Raw genomic sequence first — 12,667 nt, 5'->3', positions numbered from 1 at the left:
GGAAACGACAGCGAGGCGGCGGTCACAAGCTCTGGCCGGGAGCTAGGTCCCTTACGGCCTCCGCCCCCTCCCCCTCGCCCCCGGGCCGCCCCGCCCCTCCCCGCTGCCGGCTGGCGGAGCGCATTTATTTGCATATTTCTACCTTTGTTCCCTGCCGGCGGCCAATCAGCGTGCGGGGCGAGGCGGGGGGGCTGGGCGGGGCTCGGGCTCCGGCTCCAGCTGCGGCGGCCGCAGGTTCCAGAGCGGGTTCGAGCCGCGGCGGGCGCGCAGCGCACTGCAGCCCCAGCCCAGGGCCCCCCACCCCGGCCTCGGCCAGGCCCCAAAGGCAAGGACAAAGAGGCTGTCCCGGAGGCTCCGCCCGAGCCACGTCTACCTGCCGTTGCGGGAACCACAGGCTCCAAGATGGTTTGCGGGGGCTTCGCGTGTTCCAAGAACTGCCTGTGTGCGCTGAACCTGCTCTACACAGTGAGTACCCTGAGCCCGGTCCACCCCTCCCGGGGGCTTTGCACCTGCTCGGTTCCTCCTTGGTTTTCCTGCCTGACCAGCGACTCTGACTTCATTCCGCTCCCGGTTCCCGTCTTCCCACGCTCTGCGCGCCGCTGGCCTCCCCATCAGTGCCCGCCGGAGACCAGGAGCCGGCGCTTGTCGCAGTCTCTTCCTTTCCTTCATTGTGAAGCCGTCGTCTTTCTGGCTCACTGGCCACGGCGCTGCCACATTGCTCTACCCCGCCCCCTCACCCACCGCCTTGTTTTTCAGTCATTTGACCAGACCTTCCCACTTTCCCATCGCTGTTCCTTCTGATACTCCCTCCTGGCTTCCAGACCCATCTGGGGCGGATTTGGAGGCGGGAGAGCCGCCTCAGGTTTGAGGACAGTTTTGCAAAAATAGCGTGGTCTGAAACTGACAAGGCGGCATATGGATAGTGAGCATTTTGGTTAGCTCTGCGTGGTCTTGTGATTTGAATTGAGGTCACCGAGTAGGTTTACAGGATATCCGCAGCTTCCGAAGTTTGTTTCGTGCTTACATAAAGGGCTTTCTTTTCTTTTCTTTTTTTTTTCCCCCTCTTTTTCTTCTTCTTCTTCTTCTTTTTTTTTTTTTTTCTTGTTAGTTTGCTCATACTGAATGCTTTTTCCATGTGGTCTCCCATCTTATTAATATCCTAACTCCATTTTAAGCGAGATCCTCCAGTAAGTAAGCAAGCCTCCACCCGTCATTTCTTTCTTTCTTTCTTTTTTCCTAACAAGCTTGGGCCTTTTGGTTTAAAGGGGCAGTCTATCTCTATGATTTTTGAGGCGCAGTTCTGGGCGAACAAGAGAATGGGGGAGCAGGTTGACGCTTATCCATTGCTTACTACATCCCAGGATTTCATTCCTCGTTCTGAAAGCCATCCAAGGCAAGGGGCATTGTCTACATTTTATACTTAAGATAGTAGACCAAAAAGGTGCCCCCCCCCCCACTAAGTTTACATAGTTGGCAAGTCAGGACTAGAACCTAGACCGTGGGATCCAGATCTTTCCACAGTCTTCTCTCCCAGGTGGAAGAAACTTCCTATTCTGTCATCATCCCTCCATCCTAGTCTTGCTCCCTTCTATAAATACACCTGGCGGTTTGCAGCACCCACCCTGAAAACAAACCCAGCTCCCCTGCATTAGCAGAGAGCTAGGCCATCTGTGCAAGCTTAGGTTACATCCTTGGAATGGAGAGGCCTTGTGGTCATCAACAGAAGAGCAAGCCTGGATCATTTTACCATTACTGTTCCTTTGTATATGAACATGCTTGTTAAGCTTTGAAGGTGAGACGGTGGAATAAAGTCTGCTTTTCTGGCTAGTTGGTAGGAATCTAATCAGCTGGGTCACTGATAGTAGGCATGGGGGAGGGGAATTGTAAAACACCTGGTGATTCATCTCCTTGTAATTGGAGAGTGTGTCAAGTTTCCGAGCAAAATCCACCTTTGTCTTACCTGAAGCATGTTGATCATATTGATTGTTTATTAAGTAAGTGCTGACCACTTCTCCAGGTATTTTCTTTTATTAGCATGGAGGGCCTGCTTAGAACTTCAAATTCACCATTTTGTGCCCTGACTTTTGCTCCCACCCCATGATTTAGTCCTCTGCTCACCAGACATTTAGCCTTATAATGTGTGCTTACAGTGGAAGATCTGCTTTGCATGCTTACTTGACTGAAACGTCTATAGAAATTAAGGTGCAATATATATACATATACATAATACAGTTGATTTATATAGATTAATGTGCAGTATATATTAAAAGGCAAGTTATTTTTAAGTCTAGTTGTTTTCGAGATATGTCCCTTCTAGTTGTATTCACTGTGTATTAGGAAAGCAAGGAGAAAGGTGATTCTAAAAGAACATTTTAAGACTTACATAGATAATTCAACTTACTGATCTTCAAAGTGTATTCTATTGATTTGAATAGCTGTTGCAGTAAACCTTAATTAGAAATTTATAAGGCTGTAAAATGGTTAGCATCCTTTTAAATCCTAGACTTTTTAGATAAAAATGATATTTCTTAAGATGAATTAATGTGTACTTCTTATATATTGTGAGCAAGCTTAAATAAGGTGAGCAGTTTAGATTGGGGGTGAGTGAAAGGTAAAAAAGTCGGAACAGGTCTTAAACAGATGGCGAAAATGAGCCACTACTCTTACTGAGATTATGTATCTTCCCTCCTCTCTCCCTCTATAATTGAAGATGAGAATTGTGAAGTGGTTGGGGGCAGGGCTGAAGTTGAAGACTTGGGAGATACTTCTAAGGTACAAATAGGTAGACCTTTCATAGGTTCCAATCTCACCAGGATAACTACCTCTAAAATTGCTCAGAGTTGAAGGATTGAGTCTGAGGTCATTTCTAAAAGTGTTAGTAAAGCCAGAATTGCATATGGGAGTGGCGGGTGTAAAGGCCACGGCCTGCTTTTGTGTTGAAGCATTTTCTTGAGGAACTTAGGACTCGGTGAGCCAGACTGTCCACATGCTCAGGTGGCCTGCAGATGAGCCTCAGATGAGAGCGAATTCATGGTTGGACCAGAAAGCATGTCACTCAAATAGCTTGAAGGAACATCCCTCAAACTTGTCATGGTCTTCTGATCACTAGCCAAAGGTGCAGTTGATTCTTTTTATTTATGGTTTGGTCATTTTATTTTATTTATTCATTTATTTTTAAAGATTTTGTTTATTTATTTGACAGAGAGAGAGTGAGATCACAAATAGGCAGAGAGGCAGGTCTTAGGCTTCCTGTTGAGCGGAGAGCCTGATGTGGGGCTCTAAGATCATGACCTGAGCTGAAGGCAGAAGCTTAACCCACTGAACCACCCAGGCACCCCTGGTAATTTAATTTAATTTAATTTTAAATATTTTATTTATTTGACAGAAAGAAACGCAGCGAGAGAGGGAACACTGGGAGAGGGAGAAGCAGGCTTCCCACCCAGCAGGGAGCCCAATGTGGGGCTTGGTCCCAGGACCCTGGGATCATGACCTGAGATGATGCTTAACGACTGAGCCAGCCAGGCTCCCTGGGTTTGGTCATTTTAATCCATAGGATCCCTAGTACTGTATAAGTTCGTGTAGTGAACATAAACTATTTATAGATACGGTACGAAGAGGAGAAGCAGAATTCCTTTCCTTGCACCTTCATGGTGTTAGCAGGAAGAAAACTGGCTTCAGAACTTTAGTGTATTTCAAGAAACTGAATGTTTGTTTACTCAATAAATATTTATTTGTTTATGACAGGTACTGTTCTCAGTTTGGGAAGACACCAGTGAAACAAACTGGGCCTTAAAATCAATATGGCTTTGTGAAGCCTCTTTTTTTTTTCCTTTTTTTAAATTACTCTTTTCTTTGTATGACCTCAGGAGCTTTATTCAGTCAATAAACATTTGCCTACCGTGTATACTCTGCTGAGAACTGTGGGAAGTAATAAACACATACAAAGACAAAAACCTCCCCACTGTGTGAAAACAGGATCTAGTTAGGATTCATGGAAGGGGAAAATTAAGTGTGATAGGAGGGAATGACTGACTCGAGGTACCTTAAAATTCAGGATGAGGGGACATCTTTGTGGGTTAGAGAAGTCGGGGTAGTGATGAAGTTATAAAGAAATGGGAGAAAATGTAGAAATAGCATGAATCTTTTTCATACTGCTTATGACATAAATGCAAATGAAAAGTACTTTGGGAAATGGCCTATTTTATGTTTAGTAATTTGTTTTAGAATACTTCTGATTGAAAATTCTTTGACAAAGAGTGACAAACAACTTTTTAAAATTGTACTTATGATTTGTGGGGAAGTTTAAGAATATGAAATAAGTATTATTCTAAAATATGTGAACATTTAGAAGATTTATAATTTATGTCCTTGTGCTTCCTTAGCAAAGAAGAGACTTTTAGGAGTTGCACTGCTGATTTTTAGTATATGTATTAAATATTATATATATATAATATATATTCATATATATGAATAGTTTATTTTTAAAGATTTTATTTATTTATTTGACAGAGATCACAAGTAGGCAGAGAGGCAGGCAGAGAGAGAGAAAGGAGGAAGCAGGCTCCCTGCTGAGCAGAGAGCCTGATGCGGGGCTCAATCCCAGGACCCTCCCAGGACCCTCCGAAGACAGAGACTTTAATCCAATGAGCCACCCAGGCGTCCCTATATATGAATAGTTTTAATTGAGAATGTAAAGAACATAAGTACCTGATCTTAAAATGAGAAAGGTCATTTCAGAGGTTTCTTTTTCCATATTCATTCTTCTAAATTCTTTCCAAGTTTGTTTTCTTGATTTTTTTTTTTTTGAGATTTTATTTATTTATTTGACAGAGATCACAAGTAGGCAGAGAGACAGGCAGAGAGAGAGGAAGGGAAGGCTCTCGAGAGCCTGACACGCTCCCAGGACCCTGGGATCATGACCTGAGTGGAAGGCAGAGGCTTTGACCCACTGAGCCACCCAGATGCCCCTTGATTTTTTTTTTTCCCCATAACTTTGCTTGCTTTGGGAAAAATTCCCATACAGCATCAAAAATTATACTGATTTATATCCTTTCATAGACCCTGATTTACAAGAATTTACATTTTAATATCTCTGAAACTGAATTGTCTTAAAGTAGATAAAACATACTATACATAAAGGTAAAAAAAAAAAAGTCTCTGCAGTCTATGGGAAGAGAAAGAATTGGGTTCAGGAAGAAAACTTAAGTTTGAATATCAACTCTACAACTTGCTTGGAATTTAATCTTGGCCAAACAGCTTCCTTTATTCAAGCTTCAGTTTTTCCATTTATAAACTGGTGATGATATTTTTCATCCTTCCCTTATGAGTTTTTAGGATAAAATGGGAAAATGGGGATAAATGCTTTGGATGTGCCACAGAAAGAAAAAATTAAGTTGTTACGGCTTCAAGAGGAAAAAGTTTATTTTAAATTTCTGAATTACAAACCTGCTTGTGATAATGAAGATTTTTTAAGCTATTGGAATTCTATCACTTAATGAGAGCTGGTGTTGACTCAAGCAGGCTCTGTGGAGGCAGCAAAGTTGTAATATTAATCTTTTAGTTATAAGAAAAAAAGTGACAGCGGTATAGTAAGTAAAATATGAAATGATTTACCTATACATTTTTTTGAGTCTCATTCTGGTTATTAGAGTGCTGGAAAACTATAATTTTGTTCAGTCTTAACTCCAAAATAAATGAGAAACATTAATATTTTAGCCAAAGAAAAATCTATTCATTGCTGTTTCTTTCAAATGATTACACTGTTATTTTTCAAAATTCTGATCATCGTTTTTCAAATTATTCTTGTTTAATACTTTCATGTGTGCTTAGGTTTGTGTTATTTCTCTCCGTGTTCTCGCTCAAACTACTGAATGAATTTAAAATGTTTAAGTGGTGCCTGGTTATTTTCTTGCATTTTTTATTTAAAAATGATTCCCTGTTTATAAAACCTGAGCTTTTCATGTGATGTTGCTGTGCTGATATTTATAGTCTGCCTTTTTGCCAAGTATGTTTGTAAAATTTCCAGCCTTTTGATTTAAAAACGGTAACAAAAATGTGCTATTTATGCCATTTCTCTACTTAGAGTAAGGTTATTGACTTTCATAAGGTTTAATGGTGTAAGAGGCATTACAAAGAAAGAAACAATTCATTCTGGGAAAATTGTATTTCAGCCCATATTTGAAAAGTGAGGTTTGAATATTTTGGTGGCTTGATTTGCATACAGTTTTAAGGGGTTTAAAAATGGGCCATTATCACTTCAAACACATACACACACACACACACACACCACTGGTGATGGCAGGTGAGGTTTAGAGCCTCTTTTTTCGTGTTCCATTTCATCTGAATTTATGCTCCAGATTATGTTACCGCTGTAAAACAAATGATCCAAACCTGTTTGTGATAATAGGTGAAAATTCTTAGAGAATCAACCCAATTTCCATACGTGTCCTTCGAGATCTTTCACCATCTGCCACTCCCATCTGCAGCCCTGGACATCTTTTCACCACAGAGAATTCCCCACACAAAATGCCCTTTGTTGCCTGTTTTTGCTGATCCTCTGCCCTCAGCCTAGAATACCTTGCTCTGTCTTTGTAAAGTTACTCAAATAAAGCCTCTTATTTCCTCAGTCAGAAGGCATTGTTTCCTAACCTTTTTACTTGGGAATCTTACTACTTGAGTGCCACTCCAGATTAATTCAGTCAGATCTGTGGAGAAAGTGAAGGCATGTGATTATTTTTTTCCTAGCTAATTCTAAATTACAGTGAGAACTGAGAGTTAGTATTGTAAGATTTTGTTTTACTTTGTCTTTGCCACTGACCATCCCAACTTTCCATATCGTAGATAGCTTTGTGTTTGCTTTTTACCCCAGCTAGATCATTAACCATTTTTTTTTTTTGTCATTGTTGGCGGGGATCTTAGCTTTCTCTTTGCTAGATCCTTCAGTGTGTAGCATTTTCTTTAAAAAGAAAAACAAAAACAACTGTAGAGTATATAGTAAAAGCTATACACTCTAAATACTCCTCGAATTGATTTTACAGAAATGGTTGTTCCCTTTCCACCACTGGAAAACATTCCTAATGAAAACTTCATAAAAATGATAAAAATTATTGTAATATTTAATCAGAAATGATTAAATATTCGGGGTGCCTGGGTGGCTCAGTCAGTTGAGCATCTGACCTTCGGTTTTGGCTCAGGCTGTTATCTCAGGGTCGGGAGGTCAGGCCCTATGTTGGGCTCCAGGTTCAGTACAGAGTTTGCTTGAGATTCTCTCTCTTCTCCCTCTTCTTCTCCCCCTGCCCTCATGCTCTCTGTCTCTCTAAATAAGTAAATAAAATCTTTAAAAAAAATTATTCAAAGTCAAATCTAGGAGGCAGGCAAATATATTAAAACATTAAAGTTAACATTGGGTTAAAAAATAATAATAAGTAGACATTACTTTTATATATCCCTGTTAGGATCTAATATGTTTCTTTTCTTTTTCCTTTCTAAGATTTTATTTATTTATTTGACAGATAGAGATCACAAGTAGGCAGAGAGGCAGGCAAAGAGAGAGAGAGAGAGGAGGAAGCAGGCTCCCCGCTATGCAGAGAGCCCGATGCGGGGCTCGATCCCAGGACTCTGGGATCATGACCTGAGCTGAGGGCAGAGGCTTTAACCCACTGAACCACCCAGGTCCCCTGGATCTAATATGTTTCTAATATGTTTCTTAAAATACTCTTTTATCCTCTGTTGTTGGCCAACCTTTCATACACTTCCCGGGTTTTCCTAAAATGTTTCCGAAGAACAAATCCACTTCCTATAAAATTGTACTCTAAATCATAGTTGGCTAGGATTTTTTATATTATTAGTCTAATACATTATTTTTAGTCTTATATAAATATAAGATGATCCCAAATAATGTTTTATTTTATTCATTCCAAAAATAAAGATTAACTGAGCATTAAGAGAAATAAGCAAAACAAACCAAAATGTGCTGCTTTCATGGGTCTTAAGTTTACGGGATGAAGTAGATGGTGAGCGAGTAAGTAAATAAATTATACGTCATATGAAAAGGTAAGAAAGTGCTGTGGAGAGAAATGGCGCAAGAAGAATGAAGTATGGTGAGGCCTGGGTGGGTAGGGGAGGAGAAATCCATATTTAATATATGGCCAGGATTCGCCTGCTTGGGAAGACAAACACTGGGACAAAGATTTGAAGGAGATGTAAGACAGATATCTGGGAACCGCATTTCAGATAGATGGAATTTTGAAAAGATCGAGGAAGCGGAGAATGCCTGGTTTATGCAAGGGACAGAGATGAGTCCATTGTGACTGGGACAGAGTGAGCAGGGCGTGGAGGGGTGTAGGATGTGAGTCAGAGAAGGTGTGAGATGCAGGTATGAAAGCCTTGAGTCCCCTGGAAGGATAAGAGCTTTTCTGTAGAGTGAAACGGGTATAGCCCTCGGTAGCTTTGGGCCTGATTTTTCCTTTAAAATGTTGTCTGGCCGCCGAATTGAGAATGGATTATAGACCACCGCAGTGAAAGTAGTGGCATTATATGGAAGGCTACTGCAGTCATTTAGGGAAGAGATGTGGAGGGCTTGGACTGGTGTGATGTCAGTGTAAGGGAGATAGTCCAATTTGGGGTGTATTTTGAAAGTTGAGCCAACATAGCTTTCTGGTGGATTGGAACGGGGTGTGAGAAAAACAGAGGAGCCATGGATTACTCATGATTTATGGCCTAAGCAACTGGCAGGATGGATCTTCTATTAATAGGAATGGGGAGACTGGGTGGAGGAGGAGGCTTTGGGAGGAAGATAAGGGGTTCAGTATTAGATGTGATTCCAATCAGATACCCAAACAGATGTCACCCAGTAGGGAGGCTGACAACAGTGGCGTTCAGGGGAGAGGAGTAGCTGGAAGTTAAAATCCTGGTGACCACCAACATAGAGAATGGGCTTTAAGGTTGATGCTGGATGAGATCCACAAGTTAGTGAGGATAGATGAAGTGCCGTCACCTGTGGTGTGAACCAAGGGGCCTTTTAAATAAGAGCTCAGAAGACAAGTAGGAACCAGGAAAGGAGCCCGAGAAGGTAAGAGGTAGAGGTTGGTGTCCTCGAAGCCAAACGCAAGTTATTTTAAGGAAGCAAAATTGAACATCTGTCTCAAATGCTGTTAAGTAAGATGGGGGCTAAGACTCGGTTCTGGAATTGACCCATGAGGTTGTTGGAAAGAGCAGTTATCCTGCTTTTCATAGGGCAAACTCTGCCCCTTGACAGTATGGACAGGGTCTTCATCACTTTTCCTCTTCTGATGGCTCAGCACAGCCCTGGCAGGCATATGGTTGACATTTAGTTAATTGAATGAGATCAGTGCAGGGCTGTTGTGCCTGTAACCCCACTTCTTGTCTACCAGAACTGCCCCATGGCGGGCAGGAATAGGGGGGAAGTTGGCACTTGGTTGACAGCTGTGAGGGCCGCCTTGAACTCTTCCCCTTGGAACATGAGTCAGGATCCCATACTTTTGAATCCTTTTATATAACTTCTTCTTAGCAGGTATTATGTAACATGTATATGTGTTTTGTGAATAGAAAATCTGCTTGGCACCATGGAGAACATAAGGAAGGAAAATATGTGACAAAGGCACGTGGGGTGTCTTTGTGTCATTTGAAGAATAAAAACGAAACCAGGAACGGAGGTCCTGGCTTCAACACTAAACGTGTGGGTATTTAACAGGATCTAGATTATTTATAGAATTTTCAAGTTTCTATCCAGATGTTTGGCGTCATACTAGAAACGCATGCTTGATCATCGCTGAGCTGTTCTTCAGGTTTTTTTTTTCACATTAGGCAGAAGTTCAGAGGGAGAGTTCAGTGATCAAGTGTAATTGCTGGTGATGAATGTTGAAGCAGGAACAGGGAAGGCTGTCTGTGGTCTTTGCTTTCCTCATGTGTCTGTGGATGCTGGGCTACATTTTGGTGGTATAGTCCCTCTGAATCTTACTCCTGTTTTAGATTTCTTACCCTTCACACTTATCGTCACTTCTCTCTCTTTAGTGCTGATAAAATATTTTTGAAGAACTTAATACAAAATCAAATCCAGTTTTGTCCATGTTCTCTATTCCTCTTTCATCCTCAAAGCAATTCACTTACCCTGGTAGAATTCAGAGGCTAAAAAAAAACCATGCAGAAGTAATGAGAAATATTTTAAGAATAGTTCAAGTTGCTTTTTGCCTCTTGTTTTGAAATGTGGTGGGTATCTGAAAGAAAGAAAGAAATTTTTTAAAATTATTTTTTAAATTTTATTTGACACAGAGAAAGAGATCACAAGTGGGGGGTGGGGGACAGGCTCCCCACTGAGCAGAGAGCCCGATGTGGGGCTTGATCCCAGGACCCTGAAATCATGAGCCAAGCTGAAGGCAGAGGCTTAACCCGCTAAGCCACCCAGGTGCCCCAGTTTTTACAGTTTATATAGAGAAAGAATAATCTGAGACATCATTAGGCTGAGTTTCTTTCCCCCAAATATAACTGTTTAGGGAAGAAGCATTTACCTGTCCTTAAAGCATAGTGAGCAATTTCATGAGCTCTTTGATTCAGCAGTGTATTCTGAGTACCTCTTCTGTACCAGGCACTTTGCCAGGAGCTAGGAATATCAGAAAAACATGTGCCTCGCTTATGTGGCACTTAAAGTATAGAAGGCTCTTTGAAAGAATTTGAAGTCTGGCTGGAAGTGGGGAATAATGGCTAATGAATTACCTCCAGCAGTCATCCAGGCTCTTCACGTCCTTGAATTTGTTAGCCTGGGATTTGGACTTTATTCCAAGATGAGAAATAACTGGTTGCCCCCCTGGGACGGACCAGATCTTACTGGCTTTAGAAAAAGACCAAAGACCACTGTATCTGGAATAGAGTCCAGCCCTTGGTAATACAAACCCAGCTACTGCTGCTTAAAATAGTAAGCTTTATTATTTTCATGTAGATAAATATCCAGAAGCAGGTAGTCTAGAGCAGGGGCATGATTCAAGGGTCTTATCAATGTCCCAGTCATCATTGTGTTCCTGCTCTACCCTTCTTGGTGTGTAACTTTCTTCCTTTTCACTAAGTTGCATTGGCAACTCTAGGCATTATGATTTGCTCCATTCCCGAAGAAGGATGATACTGTAAAATGCTTTTTTTTTTTGGAAAATGCTTTTGCTTGGAAAGCTGTGTCTTTTGTTAAAAGTTTTATTGAGGTATTATTTATATACCATAAGCTGCATGTATTTACAGTAGAGATTTAGTAAATTTTGGTATATACATTAACCTCTGAACCCGGTGGCCACATTCAAGACCTTGTCCCCCACCGTTTGCTTATCCTCCCTTGTAATCCCTCCCTCCTGCTGCACAACCCCGGCTCCCAATCTGCAAGCAACCACTGACCTGCTCTGCGGTAGAGTTCAGGCTGGAGTTAAGTTTGGTAAGTCTAGACAGGCTGTTTGCAGACAGAAGATGCCCTATACGCATTTCTCTGGATCACTGATTTCCCTTCTTGTTTTGTCCTTCAAGTTTCCAGGAGGTCTTTTCAGCCAAAAGGGGGGCTGCTTATGTTTTTTAAAAGCCTACATTCAAGGTGAAGTACTTTGAGTTAGTCTAGGTGGGGAATGTGGTTCTAATTGTGAAGGTAGACAAAAGCTCTGAAAGTTGGAAGGTATTAAAAAATTTATGATCAACACTTGGGAGATGAAGCTTATATTAACCAGAATTCCTTATGGGTTTTACATGAGCTTTAAAGAATATGTTTTTGAGAGAGCACAAACCCTTGTAAGCATACATGGAATTGGGACATCCAAAGAGGTGGATTGTCAAGTATGGCTGGATCAAGGGGCTCAGAAAGGGTCAGAAGTCTCTTGCTCCTTTTTTCTCAGCTCAGCTTGACACTGCTTACATTCTTTTTAAAGATAGATTTTTTCCATGTGCCAAAGTGGCCACTGGCAGCATCAATTTTAATTGTTCTTATAGCTTGGTATGCCAGAGGAACCCATTTATTTTCCTTTCAATATCCTTTCATTATGGAAAGGAGCAGCTGATTGACCCATCGTTTATGGACCCATTCCATGGATCAATCACTGTGGATAGGAGGCTGGGCAACCAGGATTGAGAGGCCTATGTTGTGTGTCTCTGTGCTGGTGGTGGTCAAATGGGGCTGTAAAACACCATGATTAAGAGGCTTATAGGAGATGGATGTGCTAGGCAAAATATGTCTATTACAGAGGTCATTCCTCTTCTGGGCAGTACTTTTGTTCTTCTGTTCCTCCTTCTAGAATATTCTAGCAACTTCATCATTTGAAAAGTTTAGTGTGGTGGTTTAATATTTCAACACACACTTTTAAGCTAGATTATAAAGATCATTATGCACAACGTATTTTTTTCTTTGTTCTGTAATGGTGTTGCATGTATCCACAAGTTTACAAGTACATGCATGCTTATTTTGAATAATTTTATGTGCTAGAGTGATGTCGAAGATAAACACTTTCCTTCTTGCTCCCTTACTCTGGACAGTGCACTATAGACTTTTGTGTGAATGTCAGTGTATGTGCCAACATTTCTGGGGTGGATAAAGGGAAAGTAAAAAACACAAAATGAATTTGGTAGTTAACAAATGGAAAAGTCATATAAGTAGAAGACTTCACTCTTCTGTTTTTATGTGGCTATG

General features: G+C 41.2%; 1 protein-coding gene across 1 annotated transcript in view; it reads left to right on the top strand.

Annotated features, from left to right (window-relative positions):
* The first annotated feature begins 202 nt into the window (after positions 1-202).
* TSPAN13 (tetraspanin 13) overlaps positions 203-12,667 on the top strand; it is a 33,171-nt gene continuing 20,706 nt past the window's right edge. Inside the window, exon 1 of the mRNA XM_032304863.1 lies at positions 203-465. Within this exon, the coding sequence (XP_032160754.1) occupies positions 403-465 (63 nt within the window). The 5' untranslated portion in view covers positions 203-402. The remainder of the gene's footprint in view (positions 466-12,667) is intronic.

Source organism: Mustela erminea, chromosome 11 (assembly GCF_009829155.1).
Source record: "Mustela erminea isolate mMusErm1 chromosome 11, mMusErm1.Pri, whole genome shotgun sequence".
NCBI lineage: Eukaryota > Metazoa > Chordata > Mammalia > Carnivora > Mustelidae > Mustela > Mustela erminea.
Note: the sequence above shows the minus strand (reverse complement) of the source record. Positions and strands in the feature narration are given on the sequence as shown.